This window comes from Pristiophorus japonicus, chromosome 15, assembly GCF_044704955.1.
Source record: "Pristiophorus japonicus isolate sPriJap1 chromosome 15, sPriJap1.hap1, whole genome shotgun sequence".
Taxonomy (NCBI): Eukaryota; Metazoa; Chordata; class Chondrichthyes; family Pristiophoridae; genus Pristiophorus; species Pristiophorus japonicus.
Genome location: NC_091991.1, coordinates 125,692,674 through 125,713,036, shown reverse-complemented (window position 1 = coordinate 125,713,036; position 20,363 = coordinate 125,692,674). Strand labels below are relative to the sequence as shown.

General features: G+C 41.8%; 1 protein-coding gene across 2 annotated transcripts in view; it reads right to left on the bottom strand.

The window, feature by feature from the left end:
* The window catches only part of clcn7 (chloride channel 7), a 103,705-nt gene that overhangs the window by 37,993 nt on the left and 45,349 nt on the right, over window positions 1-20,363 (bottom strand). For both annotated transcript variants that reach the window (XM_070900900.1, XM_070900901.1), the window contains 4 exons: window positions 18,586-18,640; window positions 12,613-12,673; window positions 4,598-4,742; window positions 1,265-1,358 (listed from right to left, as the gene is read on the bottom strand). In XM_070900900.1, coding sequence (XP_070757001.1) covers window positions 1,265-1,358; window positions 4,598-4,742; window positions 12,613-12,673; window positions 18,586-18,640 — 355 coding nt within the window. The remainder of the gene's footprint in view (window positions 1-1,264; window positions 1,359-4,597; window positions 4,743-12,612; window positions 12,674-18,585; window positions 18,641-20,363) is intronic.

Below are 20,363 nucleotides of genomic sequence, written 5' to 3'. Positions count from 1 at the left end.
GTCCCTGCTACTGTCTCCAAAATAATTTGGAAAGAAAGAGAGGGAGAGAAAAAGAGAGAAAAAAAAACACACACACAGTGTCAAAGTTTTTTTTGCTTTCAGAAAATTGGGCATAATTGAGAAGCAGCCTAAAATTTATGACTGGGCTGCTATGATGGGTAGTTTCTGCTGCTAGTCACAGGTCTCATTACGTGAGAAAGCTACACACTGAGTAACAATGGAATGTGACTCCGCTAGTACTTTTGACAATGAAAGAAATTGTTTTTTGTTGCTGTCTAAACAGATCTTGATCTGTAGATAAGCTGTTCCATGTTGGAGAGGGGCAGGTTTCTGAATCTATCCAATGTGTGAACTATCGTATCCCATCCTTTCATTCAAGAATATTTTCCATTATGTCAAGTAGTCATAATAAGCATTTTTTGGATTTTTTGAAATAGATTTGTGCACATCTAGATGTATGACCCTGGAATGGACCTATCGCAGAAGATCTCTCCCTGACGGGGGACAACAGAATGAAAACATTGCTGCTAATGAAAGAAGAACGATAACTTAGGTTTAATTTATTTTGGCAAGACCTTAAATGGAGCAAAAGGCTGTGGAAATCTATATGCATAGCTGGCTGTTGTGTAGTACCTAATTTTTGAGAGAGACAGTGTCCCAATGGCGTTTGCTTATTTGGATGGAAACCTACTAATTCATAAGTGGAGGATGAACAATGATTAGTGCTTCTTTTTTTTGTTACTTCCTACATCGTGCTCAATATATAATGCAAATATAAACATGGCAAAATTGGATTCAAGGCCTAACAAGTGCATATACCTGTAAATTAATAAAATGACTAATGATAAATGGCCATGGGGTAGAGAGGAAGCACATTTAAATCTCCATAACATTGCAACCACATTCCAGGTACAGCCATCCAAAAACTAAACAAAATTATTTTCTTTTACTTGCTTTTCTTCTGAAAGACGTATAATAGAAGGGGCCAGCAAATTGAGGTGGTTAAAGGCTTCAAAATAAATACTAGTAGAATTTAAAAATTAGTCAAGTGACAAAACAATTTTAGAAATATATAACATGTAAAAACTATAAAGCACCAAGTTTAAAAGAAAGATATTACAAAGTGCTGGTTTAATAAAAAGACATGTAGTGACGAGTTATTCATTAGTTAACATTCTTGAACCATTAATCATACCAATACTGCAACAAAATGCCTTTTAAAATCCGTTGAACTAAGGAGTCACATTACCAGCTTAACACTGACCTGGAGAATCATGAAACAGGCTACGAACACTCTTTTCAGGGGTATTGAAGAATGCTGTGGCCATTGCGTTGTATTCTCCGTCCGGGCAAAATAGCTGAAATTACAAATGCGATGTCAGTAAGACAATGGGGGGAATTTTAACCCCAACAAACAGGAGATTAAAATAGAATCCATCACCAACCCACCCACTATCAGTTTTAACGGAGATGGGACTGGGAGTATGGTGGTGGGTGGGGGGGGGGAGCCAACCTGCTCCCTGGCATCCATTTCTGTATTATAATGAGGTTGGCATGCCTCCTGGTGATCCACCATTTCAAATTTCACTGTGGGCGGGCGGGCGGTTTTCCCCGAGAGCCGAGAGGTGCTGCATCCAGGAGCTAGGTATCTTTCCACTTATCTGCTAGATCCAGCGTCCCTGACTCTTCCGATCTCAGCCCCACCCCACCTCCCCAATTCACCACTCCTGCCCTGATTCCCACCTCCAGCCTTTGATCCCAGCCCCCGAATCCCCCTCCTGCCTCCAACCCCCCCCCCCCTCCCCCCCTCCCTCCTCTCCTTCCCCCTCCACCCGATCCACCTCCGGCCCCCAACCTTCACTCTCTCCTCTCTCCCCCCCACCTCCCCAATCCTCCTCTGGCCCCCAACCTTCACTCTTTCCTCTCTTCCCCTCTCTTCTCTTCCGCCCCCCATTGCAATCCTCCTCTGGCCCCTGACCTCCCTTACCCACTCAATCCTCCTCTGGCCCCCGACCCTCAACCACCCCTCCCAATCCTCCTCCAGCCTCCGCCCACCCCTCTCTACTTTCCTCCAGCCCCCGGCCAACCCCACCCCTCCCAATCCTCCTCCAGCCCCCAATCACACTCCGATCCCTCCCTCTCTCCTCTCTGTGGCTGAGTGCCTCTCCATCTGGCTGGTTGCAGATTGGGGAACAAAGCTTTGAAATGCTAATCAGGCCTTGTCGTTAAAATTGGCAGGGCCTGCGGGAATCCCACCCTTCCAAGTTTTCTTACAATTTCTAGCCTCCCCCCTCACCCCACCCCTGCTTCATACCCACCCCCAGATTAAAATTCCAGGCGATGTGTTTTAATTAAACAAGAGAACATTTGATATTTTGGATAACTGCAATGATATCTACGCAGCTGGTTAAACAGCCAGAGCAAATAAGTTCCTAGTTTGACCGGCCAATTTCCTCCACAGCAACCAGACACTCAAGTCTTTTGGTGTCAATGATTCCAACAGAAGCTTCCTGGATTAAGTCTCTAAACTAACAGTACTTCCCTAAAATAACACGACTTCTACTGATGAGTGATTTTTTACAAAACATCTATTGAACTGTCAGTGACAACTCAGAGCAGCCAAATAATTAAAGAAAACTTTCTTGGAATATACGTTATGCAAAATTTGTTATGCAGAAAGTTGGCCAGCAATCTCCCCTGATTCTGATACTAAGGTTTCTAACAGTTTGAAGTTTATTTTTGAACAAAACTTTTTTGAATTACCCAACAATTTATGTAAAGCAACATAAACATCATGGCAAAGTGGAAACTTAATGCTAAAAATCTGAGTTAAGAGTAGACTCTAACAAATTAACTAAAGAGGATGGTGCAATAAAAGTCCATTCAAATTTTCTTTTTATAAATGGCTCATTTCTCTTTACAAGTTTTCTGTCTTCCCTCCTGAAGACACTAAATCCTTGTTGGTTATAATACCATGGATGGCAGTTGACCTCCTGCATCTTCCTCAAGTGGCCATTATTTGTGTGTGATCACAGCGAGAGGAAGTAGGTTATTCAACCACAAGGAGACATTAACAGTCAAGCCAAACTCCATCTTTACCCACACACGATGGGGCTCATTGGATAGTCAGCAGGAGCAGTGGCTAATTAACCTCTCGCTAACTCAATGATACCGATGCCAATTAAGCATCGCAAATACCACACCAGATGAAATCAGCAATCTCAGCACAAATCTGGAATCTTACAGGTCTGCAGGCCTCAACTACATGCAATATAAACCCACTGGGCCATTGGGAAGGCAATCTGCTGCTTCAGTTTGTGCAGCAGGATGTGAACAGATTTGCAGAAACCATACCCAGTTTTAGTTTTCTTTAAATTACCAGATGCAGTTATTGGTTTCTGTCCAATACAGGCCATGGTTTTTGCACTGGGCAGACATAAGCTACAGAAAAATGAGAAATAATTCTTTAACGTAAATTGGTAAATTATACGCATCTTCTACCTCCAAGTCTCCAATCACTTATCTGCAAGAAAGTTAAATAATGTCCATAGTGGAAATGGGTAATCATGTGGTTTAGAAAACACTAATGTTTATCTGTAGCACAATTACGACTGCAAGTTTTTTTTGTTTCTAGTCAATATTCTCCCTCGATTCACTAGGCTGATTCTGGAGATGAGGGGGTTACCTTATGATGATAGATTGAGTAGACTGGGTCTTTACTCGGAGTTCAGAAGGATGAGGGGTGATCTTATAGAAACATTTAAAATAATGAAAGGGATAGACAAGATAGAGGCAGTGAGGTTGTTTCCACTGGTCAGGGAGACTAGAAATAGGGGGCACAGCCTCAAAACACGGGGGAGCCAATTTAAAACCGAGTTGAGAAGGAATTTCTTCTCCCAGAGGGTTGTGAATCTGTGGAATTCTCTGCCCAGGGAAGCAGTTGAGGCTAGCTCATTGAATGTATTCAAATCACAGATAGATAGATTTTTAACCAATAAGGGAATTAAGGGTTATGGGGAGCGGGCGGGTAAGTGGAGCTGAATCCACGGCCAGATCAGCCATGATCTTGTTGAGTGGCGGAGCAGGCTCGAGGGGCTAGATGGCCTACTCCTGTTCCTAATTCTTATGTCCCTATGTTCTTCTGCTCCTGTTGATTACCTTGGATATAGCTGCACTGATACCGGTCACCTTTCCGTACCTCACCAAAGTGGCTATTTTCCATGTGCTAGCCCAGAAAGAAAGTGCCAGCAGGCTATTTGATTGTGGAGGGTATCACAACCCTGTCCTCCTCAATGTTCATACACTACCAGCAGTAGATTGCTGAGCAGTAATCAATAATGGGAACCTAGCCAATTTTATGTTCCCTAACCAATGGGAGCTACAGCAAACTGTAGCAGCTGTACCACTGCACCAACCAACAGCAACAGGCAAATTAAATCACAACTTTCCCATTCTCTTTCTTTCTCTATTTTTATTACAATAGCTTTATTTTTTTTGCCAACATTTCCCCTCTTGAAGGAGCTGGTGTTAAGCAGTTAAAGGAAAAAAATGATCTCTGAAACCCAAAACTATAAGCTGCAAAGAAACAATAACTTACTTGGAGTGGATATTTAATAGGATCTTCTCCAATAGGCTGGCAGTCATGAGCATATGTAGCATAAATCATGATAAAAGAAACTGTAGCAGTCACTGTCCCAACCAGCATAGCTTCAATCACTTGCAAGCAGGGACGATGAATATACCTTTTTAGATAAAACAAAAGCAGGTTAACATCCTGTTATGTTAATTTGTATTGGTCTTCAATTCAGTAACTTACAAAAAATGGTTCAAAATCATTGTCAACTGTATTATTCTAACCAGATTACTGTGCTATGAGAGACAGAAACACAGATACACAGTGAGGTAGGGGAGGTGGGAGAGGTGCACAGGAGGGAGGAAGAGAAGAAAATTCTGTGCAATTAAATCAAGCTGTCAATGCAAGCTTGATGAGTGGTAAAAATGAACTGTTCTACTACGCAGCAATAGAATGTGAAATTCATGTGTCTTTAGGGGCAGAATTCTCAAAATATGGTGATACCAGACATTCTATACATGGAAGGATTAGCATTTACAAAAGATACCTTAGTACCTTGTCTTGATGATCTTTATAATCTTAATTCCCAGTTACTTTAATTCATGTTCTGACAGCTTCCCCTTCACATGTATTCTAACTCTCAGTCTGGGTATCCAGGGAACATCATTACAAGACTTTGGATCAAAGATACAAAATAGCTCAATGGAAACTGACTGCCGGCTCTTAAAAGTAACCAATGCTTTAAGCATCACCCAACAAGGCTCTGAATGAAAGAAAATGACTGGAGTCCTCATGATTTACAAATCTTTGAACAGTTGGGACATGAATGAAAGAAAAATTCAAGATGATATAAACGGTTGACATGGTTTGATGGGAAGTGTTTTTTTTTTAATACGTTTGGCTGCAAATTCACACTTAAAGGCATGTTGGCCTTCATAGCGAGGGGATTTGAGTACAGGGGCAGGGAAGTCTTACTACAGTTGTACAGGGCCTTGATGAGGCCACACCTGGAGTATCGTGTACAGTTTTGGTCTCCTAATTTGAGGAAGGACATTCTTGCTATTGAGGGAGTGCAGCAAAGGTTCACCAGACTGATTCCCGGGATGGCGGGACTGACATATCAAGAAAGACTGGATCAACTGGGCTTGTATTCACTAAAGTTCAGAAGATTGAGAGGGGATCTCATAGAAACGTTTAAAATTCTGACGGGTTTAGACAGGTTAGATGCAGAAAGAATGTTCCCAATGTTGGGGAAGTCCAGAACCAGGGGTCACAGTCGAAGGATAAGGGGTAAGCCATTTAGGACCGAGATGAGGAGAAACTTCTTCACCCAGAGAGTGGTGAACCTGTGGAATTCTCTACCACAGGAAGTTGTTGAGGCCAATTCACTAAATATATTCAAAACGGAGTTAGATGTAGTCCTTACTACTAGGAGGATCAAGGGGTATGGCGAGAAAGCAGGAATGGGGTACTGAAGTTGCATGTTCAGCCATGAACTCACTTGAATGGCGGTGCAGGCTCGAAGGGCCGAATGGCCTACTCCTGCACCTATTTTCTATGTTTCTGCGTTTCTAAAAGATTAAGGGCTAGAAAATAGCCAGCCTAACGCACGTTTTAACGCAATTTTTTCACGTTAAAAGTTTTTTTTTATCGTTATAAAAAACATAACAAAATTTCACAAAGGTTAAAAATGGCGGTTTCAAGATATCGGCAAAAAGCGGATTATCATACGTAAAAAAAAGGACCGCCTAAATTTGACCGTTTGGCGAACCAGTACTCGGCTAAAAAAACAACGCACGAGAAAAGCAGGCGTTGCAGGCTCAGAAACGGCAGTAGGTCGGAAGACCTACAAAAAAGGTTATCTGAAGTTTTTTTTTTAAATTCGTTTTCAGCGATTGATTACTTAAGGGTATATTGTTAATGTTTTCAGATTTTTTATTTTTGGAATTTTTTGGGGTTGTTTACTCCCCTGTAGTTTTGGCGATATCGGCCTCATGATAAAGTTAACGAGGACAGCGGTTTCCAACACAAATCCTCCAGCAACGCCGATTTTTATCGACAGGCGTATTTTTTGGCCAAGTTTACCCTGTTAAAAAATGGCAATATTTTTATTCTTATTTTTTAACAAAAATGATGTTAAAAAACAAATATCGACAGGCTGGCGAATTTCTAGCCAGTGGGCCAAAAATTATGGTCAGTGAGCAGATGCCAACAAAATACCTGGTGGTTCCGGAGGAACGTAGACTTACGCTCCGGGGCCTAGCTGTGCAGCCCAGCCCACGCAGGGACCCATGTATTCCAGGAGCGTATGTGCAGCCTGGGATCACGTGGGTCGGACCAACCAATGTAAATGGCGTATTCCCATTCACAGTAATGGTGATCGCCGTTTGTATGTAGATCACCATTTCTATGAATGAGATTGCCCCCAAAAACACAAATATTTTAAAGAAAAACATTTCACAAATGTAAAACTAACTGAAATTGAATTTAATTAAATATTTTAGACAAAAAATTATTTTTTTGAATAATTTTTAAATATATTTTAATAGATATAAAAATAAACTTACCTTAATGGACAGGGTTTGTAATATAAAAATTGTTGATAAAATTTTATTTTTCTAAATTTTAGAACTCTTACACCTGCTTTTACCAAATGTAAGAGTTTGAAGGACATTCGCCTGGCAAGAGTTGAGCAAATAGCCCAAATCTCTGCCCACGAAGGCCCTTCTTCCGTGCGCGCGCATTGTACGCACGTACATTGTACGCACGCACATTGTACGCACGCACATTGTACGCGCCCACAGAGACTGCAATTTTTGTCCCACAGTTTCCAAAGTTCCCTGATCAAAGAACAGTTAAACTTTGACTTGTTTAACTATTCGACTTGATGACCTTAAAGGGACATGCAATCACCTGTTCAGCAGAATAATGGATTGTGAAATCATGTGGTATAATAATATTGTTCTTCGAGAACAGTATTTAATTTGAGTCCTTCTAAAACATACAACTTGCCATTAGCAGTGCTACGGGAGATCTGTTGCAATGTAAATATGCACGTCAGTTTCAGGCAAGAGCCCAGAAGCACGTACTGTTTTTAAGACTGTTCCACATCTCTAATAATAACAGTGTGATATCTACAGTGACACACCTCGAAGCACAGACGTACTTTAATATACTCCCAACAACATGACATCTATAGGAATCAGTGTCTCCACATGGCCTTGTCAATAGATTGAGAACACATTCCCATCCTGGATAGAATGTTTATTATGACTAATTCAATTGGGAAACTGTCAGGACATTACCAGCTCAGTAACACACTGAGCTATTTAGATATCGATGGCACAGCAAAAATCATGAACTACAGCCTCATCAGCTCATCAACTATACAAACCAAACTATAAAATTAGTATTGGACCCGTAGTTAACAAATGAATGTTAACTGGTGTGAGAAGTATGTCGAAGGGGGAAGTCATCAGCCATCATGAGAAAGACTGCCAATAAATTATTGGCAATTTTATATTAGAAGTCCTGAAACTTCAAGAATTCCACTCCAACTAGGCCCTTATATTGAACACACTACAGAGACTTGAACTCGAGTCCTAGATGTGATAAGACAATGCAGTAACATTGCACTACCCAATGCCATGTTTTCTCTGCCTATGAAGGACAAACAACAATTTGAATATGAGAAATTTTACAGACTGGATTTGTATGATTTGGGCCTTCATACACCACTTACCATTAGAAAAGAACATTGAAAGAATATTAATGCAACATTTCCACTACGTGCAGATTAAAACAAAACACTACTAAAGCAGTGCACATGGCAGCTGCATTCCTCCAGTGCAAGTACAAAGTCTGATGCAGTAATAAATATATGGTTTCCTTCCCATGACATATAACATGGAAACCACATCAGACAGCAGTAGCCGGGAATGTACAGCTGCAGCTCATCACTGGCTAAACGTTTTTTATTATTCGTTCATGGGATGTGGGTGTGCTGGTAAAGTCAGCATTTATTACCCATCCCTAATTGCCCTCGAGAAGGTGGTGGTGAGCCGCCGCCTTGAACTGCTGTAGTCAGTGGTGAAGATACTCCCACAGTGCTAGGGAGGGAGTTCCAGAATTTTGAACCAGCGACGATGAAGAAATGGCAATATACTTCCAAGTCAGGATGGTGTGTGACTTGGAGGGGAAATTGGAGGTGATGGTGTTCCCATGCGCCTGCTGCTCTTGTGGGTTTTGGAGGTGCTGCCGAAGAAGCCTTGGCGGGGTATTGCAGTGCATCTTGTAGATGGTACACACTGCAGCCACGATACGCCGGTGGTGGAGGGAGTGAGTGTATAAGGTGTACAAGGATGGTGTGCCAATCAAACAGGCTGCTTTCTCCTGGATGGTGTCGAGCTTCTTGAATGTTGTTGAAGCTGCACTCATCCGGGCAAGTGGAGAGTATTCCATCACACTCCTACTTAGAGATGGTAGAAAGGCTTTGGGGAATCAGGTGGTGAGACACTCGCCGCAGAATACCCAGCCTCTGACCTGCTCTTGTTAACACAGTATTTATGTGGCTGATCCAATTAAGTTTCTGGTCAATGGTGACCCCAGGCTGTTGATGGTGGGGGATTCGGTGATGGTAATGCTGTTGAATGTCAAGGGGCGGTGGTTAGACTCTCATTTGTTGGAGATAGTCATTGTCTGGCACTTGTGGAGCAAATGTTACTTGCCACTTATCAGCCCAAACCTGAATGTCGTCCAGGTCTTGCTGCATGCAGGCATGGACTGCTTCATTATCTGAGGAGTTGCGAATGGCACTGAATACTGTTCAGTCATCAGCAAATTTCCCCACTTCTGACCTTATGATGTTCATTGATGAAGCAGCTGAAGATGATTAGGTCTAGGTCACTGTCCTGAGGAACTCCTGCAGCAATGACCCGGGGCTGAAATGATTGACCTCCAACCATCTTCCTTTGTGCTAGGTATGAATCCAAGCAGTGGAGAATTTTCCCCCCGATTCCCATTGACATCAGTTTCACTAGGGCTCCTTGATGCCACACTCTGTCAAAAGCTGCCTTGATGTCAAGGACAGTCACTCTCACCTCACCTCTGGAATTCAGCTCTTTGGTCCATGTTTGGACCAAGACTGTAATGAGGCCTGGAGCAGAGCTGTCCTGGTGGAACTCAAACTGGGCATTGATGAGCAGGTTAATAGTGAGTAAGTGCTACTTGATAGCACTGTCAATGACACCGTCCATCATTTTGCTGATGATTGAGAATAGACTGATGGGGCGATAATTGGCCGGATTAGATTTGTCCTGCTTTTTGTGGATAGGATATACCTGGACAGTTTTCCACATAGTCAGATAGATGCCAGTGTTGTAGTTATACTGGGACAGCTTGGCTAGAGGCACGACAGACGGGATGTTGTCAGGACCCATATAGCCTTTGCTGTATTCAGTGCGCTCTGCCGTTTCTTGACATCACGTGGAGTGAATCGAATTGGCTGAAGACTGGCTTTTGTGAGAAAGCAGATATGGATCATCCACTCGACACTTTTGGCTGAAGATGGTTGTAAACGCTTCAGCCTTGTCTTTTGCACTCGCGTGCTGGGCTCCGCCATCATTGAGGATGCGGATATTTATGGTGCCTCCTCCTCCCGTTAGTTGTTTAATGACAAGATATGGCAGAACTGAAGAGCTTTGATCTGATCTGTTGATTGTGGGATTGCTAATCCCTGTCTATTGCATGCTGCTCCCGCTTTTTAAGTATGCATGTAGTCCTGTGTTGCAGCTTCACCAGATTGGCACCTAATTTTTAGGTACGCCTAGTACTGTTCCTGGCATGCTCTTCTACACTCCTCATTGAACTAGGATGGTAATGGTAAAGTGAGAGATATGCCGGGCCATGAGGTTGCAGATTGTGGTGGAATACAATTCTGCTGCTGCTGATGGCCCATAGCGCCTCGTAGATGCCCAGTTTTGAGCTGCTAGATCTGTTCTGAATCTATCCCATTTAGCACAGTGGTAGTGACACACATCATGATGTACTGTGTCCTCAGTGTGAAGACGGGACTTTGTCTCCACAATGACTGTACAGTGGTCACTGCTTCCAATGCGGTCATGGACAGATACATCTACGACGGGTAGATTGGTGAGGACATGGTCAAGTAGGTTTTTCCCCAGTTTGGTAGCGATGTCCTTCAGAACTCGGATAGTTCCGCTGGACAGTAGTGGTGCTGCCAAGCCACTCTTGGTGATGGACATTGAAGTCCCCCACCCAGAGTACATTCTGTGCCCCTGCTACTCTCAGTGCTTTTTCCAAATGGTGTTCAACATGGAGGAGAAGTAATTCATCAGCTGAGAGAGGGCAGTAGGTGATAATCAGCAGGAGGTTTTCTTGCCCATGCTTGACCTGAAGCCATGAGACTTCAGGGGGTCTGGAGTCAATGTTGAGGACTCCCAGGGCCGCTCCCTTCCCAACTGTATACCACTATGCCGCCATCCCTGGTTGGTCTGTCCTGCCGGTGGAACAGAACATACCCAGGGATGGTGATGCAGGTGTCGGGGTCATTGGCTGAAAGGTATGATTCTGTGAGTATGACTATGTCATCTGTGGGACAGCTCTCCCAATTTTGGCACAGGTCCCCAGATGTTGGTGTGGAGAACTTTGCAGGGTCAACCGGGCTGGGTGTGCCGTTGTCGTGTCTGTAGCCGGTGCCAGATGGTCCATCTGGTTTTATTCTCATTATTGTTTTTCGTAGTGATTGTTTTTCAAACAACTGAGTGGCTTGCCCATTTCAGAGGGCAGTTAAGAGTCAACCACATTGTTGTGGGTCTGGAGTCACATGCAGGCCAGACCAGATAAGGACGGCAGATTTCCTTCCCTAAAGGACATTAGTGAACCGGATGGGTTTTTACAACAATCCGATAGTTTCATGGTCACCATTACTGATACTAGCTTTTTATTCCAGATTTAATCAATTAACTGAATTTAAATTCCCCAGGTGGGATTTGAACTCGTGTCTCTGGATCATTAGTCCAGGCCTCTAGTTTACTAGTCCAGTAACATAACCACTACGCTACCGTTCCCGACTCGAGGGTTTGCAGCAGATAGCATTCAGTTTTAGTGTTTTAGTATTTTTTTCTTGGGCCGTGAGGGGAGCGGGGGTGGGGGGAAGCGTGAAGAATCAGGAAGATATAGTTTGTGTTTATATACTTTCTCGCTAGGTTTGTTATATTACTGCAAGACGAATCACTAAAGGTTAGTGCACATGTACAAAAAGCAAACAAAAAAATCTAATGAATTGTTGTCCTTTATCTTAATGGGGTTGGAATATAATAGATGCTTCAGTTGTACAGAGCTTTGTTCTGATCCCATCTGGTGTATTACATTGTTTTGAGACCCACACATCAAGAAGTGCAGGGGGGGAGGTCACCTTAAAATTAGAGCAAGGCCATTTAAAAATGAAAGAAGCATTATCTTACATAAAGGGTAGTGGAAATCTAGAATACTCTCCCACAAAGGCTGTGGATGCTGATTCGATTGAAATTTTCAAGACAGAGATAGATAGATTTTTGGTAGGCAAGGGCATCAAGTGATATGGATCAAAGGCAGGTAAATGGAGTTGAAGTACAAATCAGCCATGATCCAATAGAATGGCTCAGAGCTGAATCGCTTACTCCTGTTCCTTCGATGCTTCTTAAAATCGCATTTCATTAATGCAATTCTTAACAAATGTTTCTGTATTGGTTTATAGAACTATTCTACAAATATGCAATATCTGTTCTCTCCAGGTATTCACAACTCTCAGATTCAAAATTATAGATTGCAAAATTTCAAAGATCAATTACATATTAATTTAGTTCTAAAGTAAATATTTTGCCAAAACCACTACAAAAGAATCTAACAGCTAGGAGGATTATTGCAGAAAGTGGTAATAACAAATCTCGATTGAAGCCACTGCTACAATTCTTTTTCAACGCATAAGTAACACATCAATAACATTAAATAGAAAAATACATTGGGTTTGCACAACTCACCTGATTCGAAACATTGTAAGGCAGTAATTCAACCGATTAAATAGTGCTCCCAGTATGCCACCTGAAGTAAAGAGAAGTAAAGTAATATTTCAATAGGCTTTTAAAAATGACCAAACAAGTTTCCTAAATCATAGAATAATACAGCACAGGAGGCCATTCGACCCATCAAGTCTGTGCCGGCTCTTCTGAAGTAGAATCCAGTTAGTACCACTCCCCTGCTCTTTCCCTTTATTCCTGCAATTTGTTAACCTTCAAGTATTTATCCAATTTCCCTTTGAAGATTACTATTGAATCTGTATCCACCACCCTATTAGACCATGCATTCAAAATCCTAAACACTCGTTGTATAAAAAGTTTTTACTAATGTTGAATCTGGTTCTTTTGTCAATCTGTGCCCTCTGGTTATCAATCCTTCAGCCATTAGAAACAGTTACTCTTTACTTTATCTAAATCCGTCATGATTTTAAACACCTCTTAGTCTTCTCTGCCCTAGGGAGAACAACCTCAGCTTCTCTAGTCTATCCATGTAACTGAAAATATGTCAGCAATCAAAGGCCAAGACAGATTATTTATCTTCACTATTCCAATCAAAGGCATTATTTGCACAATACAGGAACTGTCACATGATCTTTAAGATATTTAACTTGATGTCAAGAACCTTTCCCTTATGATGCAAGTACATAAGAATTAGGAGCAGGAGGAGTAGGTCATACAGCCCCTCGAGCCTGCTCTGTTATTTAATATCATCACTGACCTTCAAACTCAACTCCACTTTCCCGCCCGATCCCCTTACCCCTAGATTCAAAACAATTTTCTATCTCAGCCTTGAATACACAGTGATTCACCACAGCCCTTTGGGGTCACAAATTCTAAAAATTCACAATCTTTTGAGTGAAGAAATTCCTCCTCATCTGTCTTAAATGGTCAACCCCTTATCCTGAGGCTATGTCCCCTAGTTCTAGATTCACAGCCAGGGGAAACAACCTCTCAGCATCTACCCTGTCAATCCCCTTCAGAATCTTATATGTTTCAATGAGGTCACCTCTCATTCTTCTAAACTCCAGAAAGTATAGGCTCAATCTATTTAATCTCTCCTCATAGGACAACCCTCTCATCCCAGGAATTAATCTAGTGAACCTCCGTTGTACCGCCTCCAAGGCAAGTATATCCTTCCTCAGATAAGGAGACCAAAACTGTGTACAGTGGTCCAAGTGTGGTCTCTCCAAGGCCCTGTATAATTGTGGCAAAACTTCCTTATGTTTACTCCAACCCCCTTGCAATAAAGGCCAGCATGCCATTTGCCGTCTTAATTGCTTGCTGTACCTGCATGCTAACTCGGTTTCCTGTTTGAGGACACCTAAATCTCTCTGAACACCAACATTTAATACTTCATCACAATTTTAAAAAATATTCTATTTTTCTATTCTTTCTACCAAAGTGAATAACCGCACATTTCCCCACATTATACCCCATCTGCCACCTTATTGGCCACTCACTTAACCTATATGGCTTTGCAGGCTCTTGTTGTGAGGAGGACGCAAAGAATCTGCAAAGGGATTATAGACAGACTAAGTGAGTGGACAAAAATTTGGCAGATGTATAATGTGGGAAAATGTGATTATACATTTTGGTAGGAAAAATAAAAAATTATTTAAATGGGGAGAGATTACAAAATGCTGAGGTACAGAGGGATCTGGGGGTCCTTGTACATGAAACAAAATGTTAGCACACAGGTACAGCAGGTAATTAAGAAGGCAAATGGAATGTTGGCCTTTATTGCAAGGGGGGGTGGGGGAGATGGAGTATAAAAGTAGGGAAATCTTGCTACAACTGTGTTGGTGAGACCACACCTGAAGAACTGTGTGCAGGTTTGGTCTCCTTATTTAAGGAAGGATATAATTGCATTGGAGGCAGTTCAAAGAAGGATCACGAGATTGATTCCTGAGATGAGGGGTTTCTTATGAAGAAAGATTGAGCAGGTTGGACCTATACTCATTGGAGTTTAGTAGAATGAAAGGTGATCTTATAGAAACGTATAAGATTCCGAGGGGGCTCGACAGGGTAGATTGAGAGAGGATGTTTCCCCTCATGGGGGCATAATTTAAGAATAAGGGGGTCACCTATTTAAAATGGAAATGAGGAGGAATTTTTTCTCTTGAGGTTGTGAATCTTTGGAATTCTCTACCTCAGAGAGCTGTGGAGGCTGGGTCACTGAATATATTTAAGATTGAGATATAGATTTTTGAATGATAAGGGAGTCAAGGGTTATGGGGAGCGGGCAGGGAAGTGGAGTTGAGGCTAAGATCAGATCAGCCATGATCTTCTTGAATGGCGGAGCAGGCTCGAGGGGCCAAACAGCTTACTCCTGCTCCGATTTCTTATGTTTTAAGCAACCTTTTATGTAGCACCTTATCGAAATATACTACATCCAATGGTTCGCCTGTATCTAGCCTGCTAATTACATCCTCAAAAAAACTCTTATTAAATTTGTTATACACGATTTCCCTTTCATAAAACCATGCTGACTCTGCTTAATTATATTATGATTTTCTCGGTGGTTTCTAAAGCTCTCGCAATCTTCAGGCCTACTACTATTCTTCGTAACATTTATAAGCTTCTTCTTTTAATCTAATACTATCTTAACTTCTTTAGTTAGCTGTGGATCCATCACTTTTCCCGTGGAGTTTTTATTTCTCAATGGAGTGTATGTTCGTTGAGAAATTTGGAATCTTTCATGTTGCTGTGCCATATATAAATAAATTAGTAATGTTTTGTGCAGGTTGCTGCTTTCCCAATTATCTCAACAGACACTTGTTCCAAGAATGCCCAGAAAGGTGGGGGCAGATCTAGAAGACCAAGCCAAAAGGTTCCTACCAAGGAAACAGCAGTAGAGGGTGCACTCTACAAATCTGTTTGGAAATTACTTTTCCATGGACATTCATATAGCGCAACAAATGAACAAGGTTACGAGAAAGCTTGGGCAATACTAGATTCAGGTCTGGGGAGAAGTCAACAGGCAGCAGCATAAAACACACACCTAGAGGAGGATTCCAACAGAACTACATGGAACGCTATCATAGACAGCAACAATATTTGCTACATAGACTGAGCTGCCCTTCAATTAGGTGCCAAGATTTAGTATCTCAACAGAAATTATGAAAGCTGTTGCTTCTGTGATGTACTGCATACTAAGTGGCTCTGCCCCTATATTCTCTCAGAAGAGCTTTTCATCTACCCTGGTAAATATTTTTAACCCTCAAGCAAATGCTTCACTTGGTCTCAAAAGGGCAACTGCAGCAGCATAGCCTATTATTATTTTGAGAACACAAAAGCTGCACAACCCAGCACTCCATGATATCCTGGCCTATAGGCCCGGCTCCAACATCAAGAGCATTGCAGCCATAAGATGGTTATCCAAAAATGGCAGACATGACTCCCTGGCAAAACCTCCAGTGGGCTTTACCAAAATCTGGGTCTGAACGACTCTCTGACTTGAAAAATGCACTTCTTTATTATTTTTTCATCCTCATGCACTCAGGCAAGTGGAGAGTATTCCACCTCACTCCTGACTTGTGCCTTGTAGATGGTTGAGGGGCTTTGGGGATTCAGGAGGTGAGACACTCTTCGCAGAAAACCTAGCCTCTGACCTGCTCTTGTAGCAACAGTATTTATGTGGCTGGTCCAGTTAAGTTTCTGGTCAATGGTGACTCCCAGGATGCTGATGGTGGGGGATTCGACAACGGTAATGCCATTGAATTTCATGGGCAGGGGGTTAGTCTTTCTCTTGTTGGAGATGGTCATTGCCTGGCACTTGTGCCGTGAATGTTACTTGCCACTTATCAGCCCAAGCCTGAATGTCATCCAGGTCATGCTGCATGCGGGCATGGACTGCTTCATTATATGAGTAGCAGCAAATGGAATCTGAACACTGCAATCATCAGCAAGCATCCCCACTTCTGACTTTATGATGGAGAGAAGGTCATTGATGAAGCAGCTGAAGACAGTTGGGCCTAGGCTTCCTGCTGTGATGTCCTGGGGCTGAGATGATTGGCCTCCAACAACCATATTCCTTTCTGCTAAGTATAACTTAGTGGGAGGAGGTCAACCACCCATCCTCTCGACCATGATTGAAACAATACAATTTTGCAACTGCAAAATACTTAATCATTGACTACAAGGTGATGTACATCAAAACATCACCTGATTCTTATGCAAATAATTCATTAGCTAGTAGTGCAACTGGCATTATGGTTACTTTTCAAGTATAATGTTGATAGGTATCAATTACAGAGTTGTCTACTACTCAAACCAGATAGCCCCTTAACATTTTTGGGGGGTAGAGTAGGGTTATAATTTCCTGCGAGAGGCAGAAAATCATAATACCACCTGCTAGATGTTTATAGTCGGAGAAAACTACATCCAGCTATAATTACCCTTCTGGTGAGGGTGTTGCTGGTTTTGGAGGTGGGGGTGGAAAGGGAAGAAGTTGCAAATACGAATAAAAATTAAGACTACAAAGTAAAAAAAATCTAAAGAAAAAACAGTTGTTACATAAAACATTAAAAAAAGAGAAATAATGGATAGTTGAAAATGATAGCATCACAATAATCTCATTAAGGCCATGCAGCCAACAGCACAAACCACAAAATGTAAAGCATAAGCAGTTCTTAAAACTTGTCATGTGAAATCCCAAAATAAATTTGAGTTTTGAAATCACTTCCAGCTATCCACAATCATGTAGGACAAAGTTTATGGAAGGGTGTTTAGTTTTGGATTCTTTAATGATGACAGATTGAGCACACTAAACAGGCCCTTGCAACATCATTGATGTATGACTCTGAGATTGGGGGAGGGATTTGAATCTACTGGGACTGGGGGGAGGGTGGGTGCAGTGCAACAGGGGTGGGCCATCAACCCGCTCCCAGAAGGCGGGAGGTCAATTTAAATATTATGATGAGGCTGGAAGCATCTTTTTTCACCTCCATTTTGTTTGTAACTGCATGTGCATGGGTTCTGCACAATTCGTAAAACCCAGCAGTTACAGCAAGGCGGGGGCTGCTGGATCCAGAAGGTAAGTGCCTTTACACCTACCTCCTGGATCTAGGGTCCCAACATAAACCACTTCCCGCGATCAGACAGCCTCATGAACCCCCCCACCAACCCCAGCCTCCGATTCCCCTCTCCCAAACCACCACTTCCCCCCCCCCTGCCAAACAGGCCTCCAATGATTCAATGAGGCCTCCCCACAGCTTCCTGTGCTGCTCCCAGCCCTCAATCTTCTGAAGTACCCCCCACCCATCTCCTCCCGCCGCGCAATCTTGGTAAGGAACCCCACTCGCCCCTTTGTGCTTCTGTGGCCGCTTCCTGGTCCGCAATCATCCTCATAGCACCCCCACCTCAACTGTGCTTCTGCGGCCACTTACCAGCCACCCCACCCCACAATACCTCCCTCCATCCTCTGTGCAGGCTGCAGGCCTACCCACCTGAGTCAGTCAGCATCTTCATCAGGCTGGTTGAGGGTGGGAAACCGAGGCCTCAAATGCAAATCAGGCCTTGCCGTTAAATTCGGCAGTGCCTGCGGGAAACCTGTTCTCCCAGGTTTTTCAACCTCCTCATAGCCGCCACCTTCCCCCCCCCACCTCCCCCCATTAAAATTCAGCCCAATGAGTATGTTGTAATTACTGCAAGTTTATCGCATGATAGTAAACAACTGATTCTGGGATACAATATTTAAATGTACAATAATTTAATTGTATCTTATTGAACTTATGCACATCTAAAATAAACAGTAATCAAGATTTTATAGATATAATGTCAAACATCAAAGTTTTCATAGTTTGTTTCAGTGTATACGAACATCAGTTCACCTCAGATAGTCATTTTGTTGATTTGCTGCAAAATTTCAAGAAAAGTAGCACTTAGTTTACATTAAACTGTCTACACTTCTGCAATGGTAAATAAGATAATACTTACCGATTGCACCCACACATATAAATATAGGGATTTCATACCAATTATACTGTACAGCCTGTTAAAACAAAATTAATTAATTAGCAAGGAAAGGAATTAGTAATACCGCCACAGATTTGCATTCATATTCATAGCTTTTTAGATTAGTGGACGCAACACCCAAGACACTTCCTACAATATTCAACTCATTAAACATTTTTTTTCATGGAAAAAGCTAGGTAAAGAGCCATAAATCATTCTGAAGAACACCATGATGGTTGATAAGAATAGAAAAGTTGAGGTAAATCAAAAACCAGTGACATTGTAAACAGAGAAGCATGAACCACACCAGTATGGAGAGACAAGAAAATTTGCAACAATGAGACTGAGAGGTGACTGAGGGATATTTTTCTTCTACTCTATCCTCTAATAAAGACCAAATCTATTAAGAACACAATCATTAAAATTCCAATCTGAATTTAATAAAATGGCAATCCGGTCAGGCAAAGCGTTATTACACCACTTTTTATGTCACAACTTGGAAAGCCATCAGTCCACACCCAGAATTCCGTCTTAACCATGTAGAAGAGGGAGGAAGTAGAGTTCTTTCTGTCCAAGTCAAGTTAGACTATCTTTTGAAGATGTGGCATTTGGTTAGTACAGTATTAGCAAAAGGCCAAGAATAAAGCTAAGTATTGTGAAAGTAATAGGTATCAGCACTTAAATTATAGCTGCATATAAATTTAATAGTACAAGTATAAGCTTTACAAATTCATGTCTATAATTCTCAACTCTGTTTTTGAACAGTCATGCATAACTGACAATTTTTCTCCAAGAGTATTTAGTCCCCTGCCCCACAAAAGCACATGAAAATCATTAATTTATCTCAAAGGTTTAATATTAAATTAACTCTTACCCTGTCCAGCAGGGGAGGGGGGGGGAAGAGGAGAACAGGAATTGAGGTGGGGATTATGGATGGACCCTTATGAGGTGCAAAACAAAAGCAATATCTGAGGCGTTTATAACAGCCTCCAAAAATGTGCATGCTTGCATGACCTGTCTCAACTGTGCCACCAGGAAAAATAAAATCATAAGAAATTAAAAAACCTTTTACAATATTCAGATTTGCATACTATGAAGATGATGCATATCGTCAGATCCACTGCACATTAGATAGGTATAAATGAAATTACCCGTCAAATTTGATTACTGCTTATTCAGTAGGAGATTGGTCTGTGATAAAACATCAAGTGAACTCCTGTGCCTACTGTATTGGAGCTAATCGTTTTTATATTTCAGATTATCGAACATTCAAACTACTGCAGCTATGGTGAATAGTTAAAAACATACCGTTGCAAAAAAAATGCAAAAGGTGACATACATTTACCCCAGACACTCCATTATTAGGTAAAATTCTAGACTTTAGGAATAAAACAATGATTACAATAATCACTTTCCTCACTCAATATTTGTCTATATTTAAAACATTAGTAAACAATTATGTCCCAAATTTACATTTACTGAAGCTCAATTAAATTTGTTAAAGCCTACATGCATTGAATAGTTAGCAAAAGCACACAAGCTCGACTGGAACTTTTGCCCCATTTTTGAAACAATTTACATTTCTATAGCATTCCTCATGTACAGGAGGGTGTCTTGATGCACTTCGTAGAATGAAGCAAAGAAAAGTAGATACAAGAGAGTAAAAGGAACGATGTTACCGTGTTCCTAGAAAGTTGGGAGAGATGGGAAAGGTGCAATTGAAGAGTAGGGTTGCTAGAATACTTTTCAAAGCAAAGAGA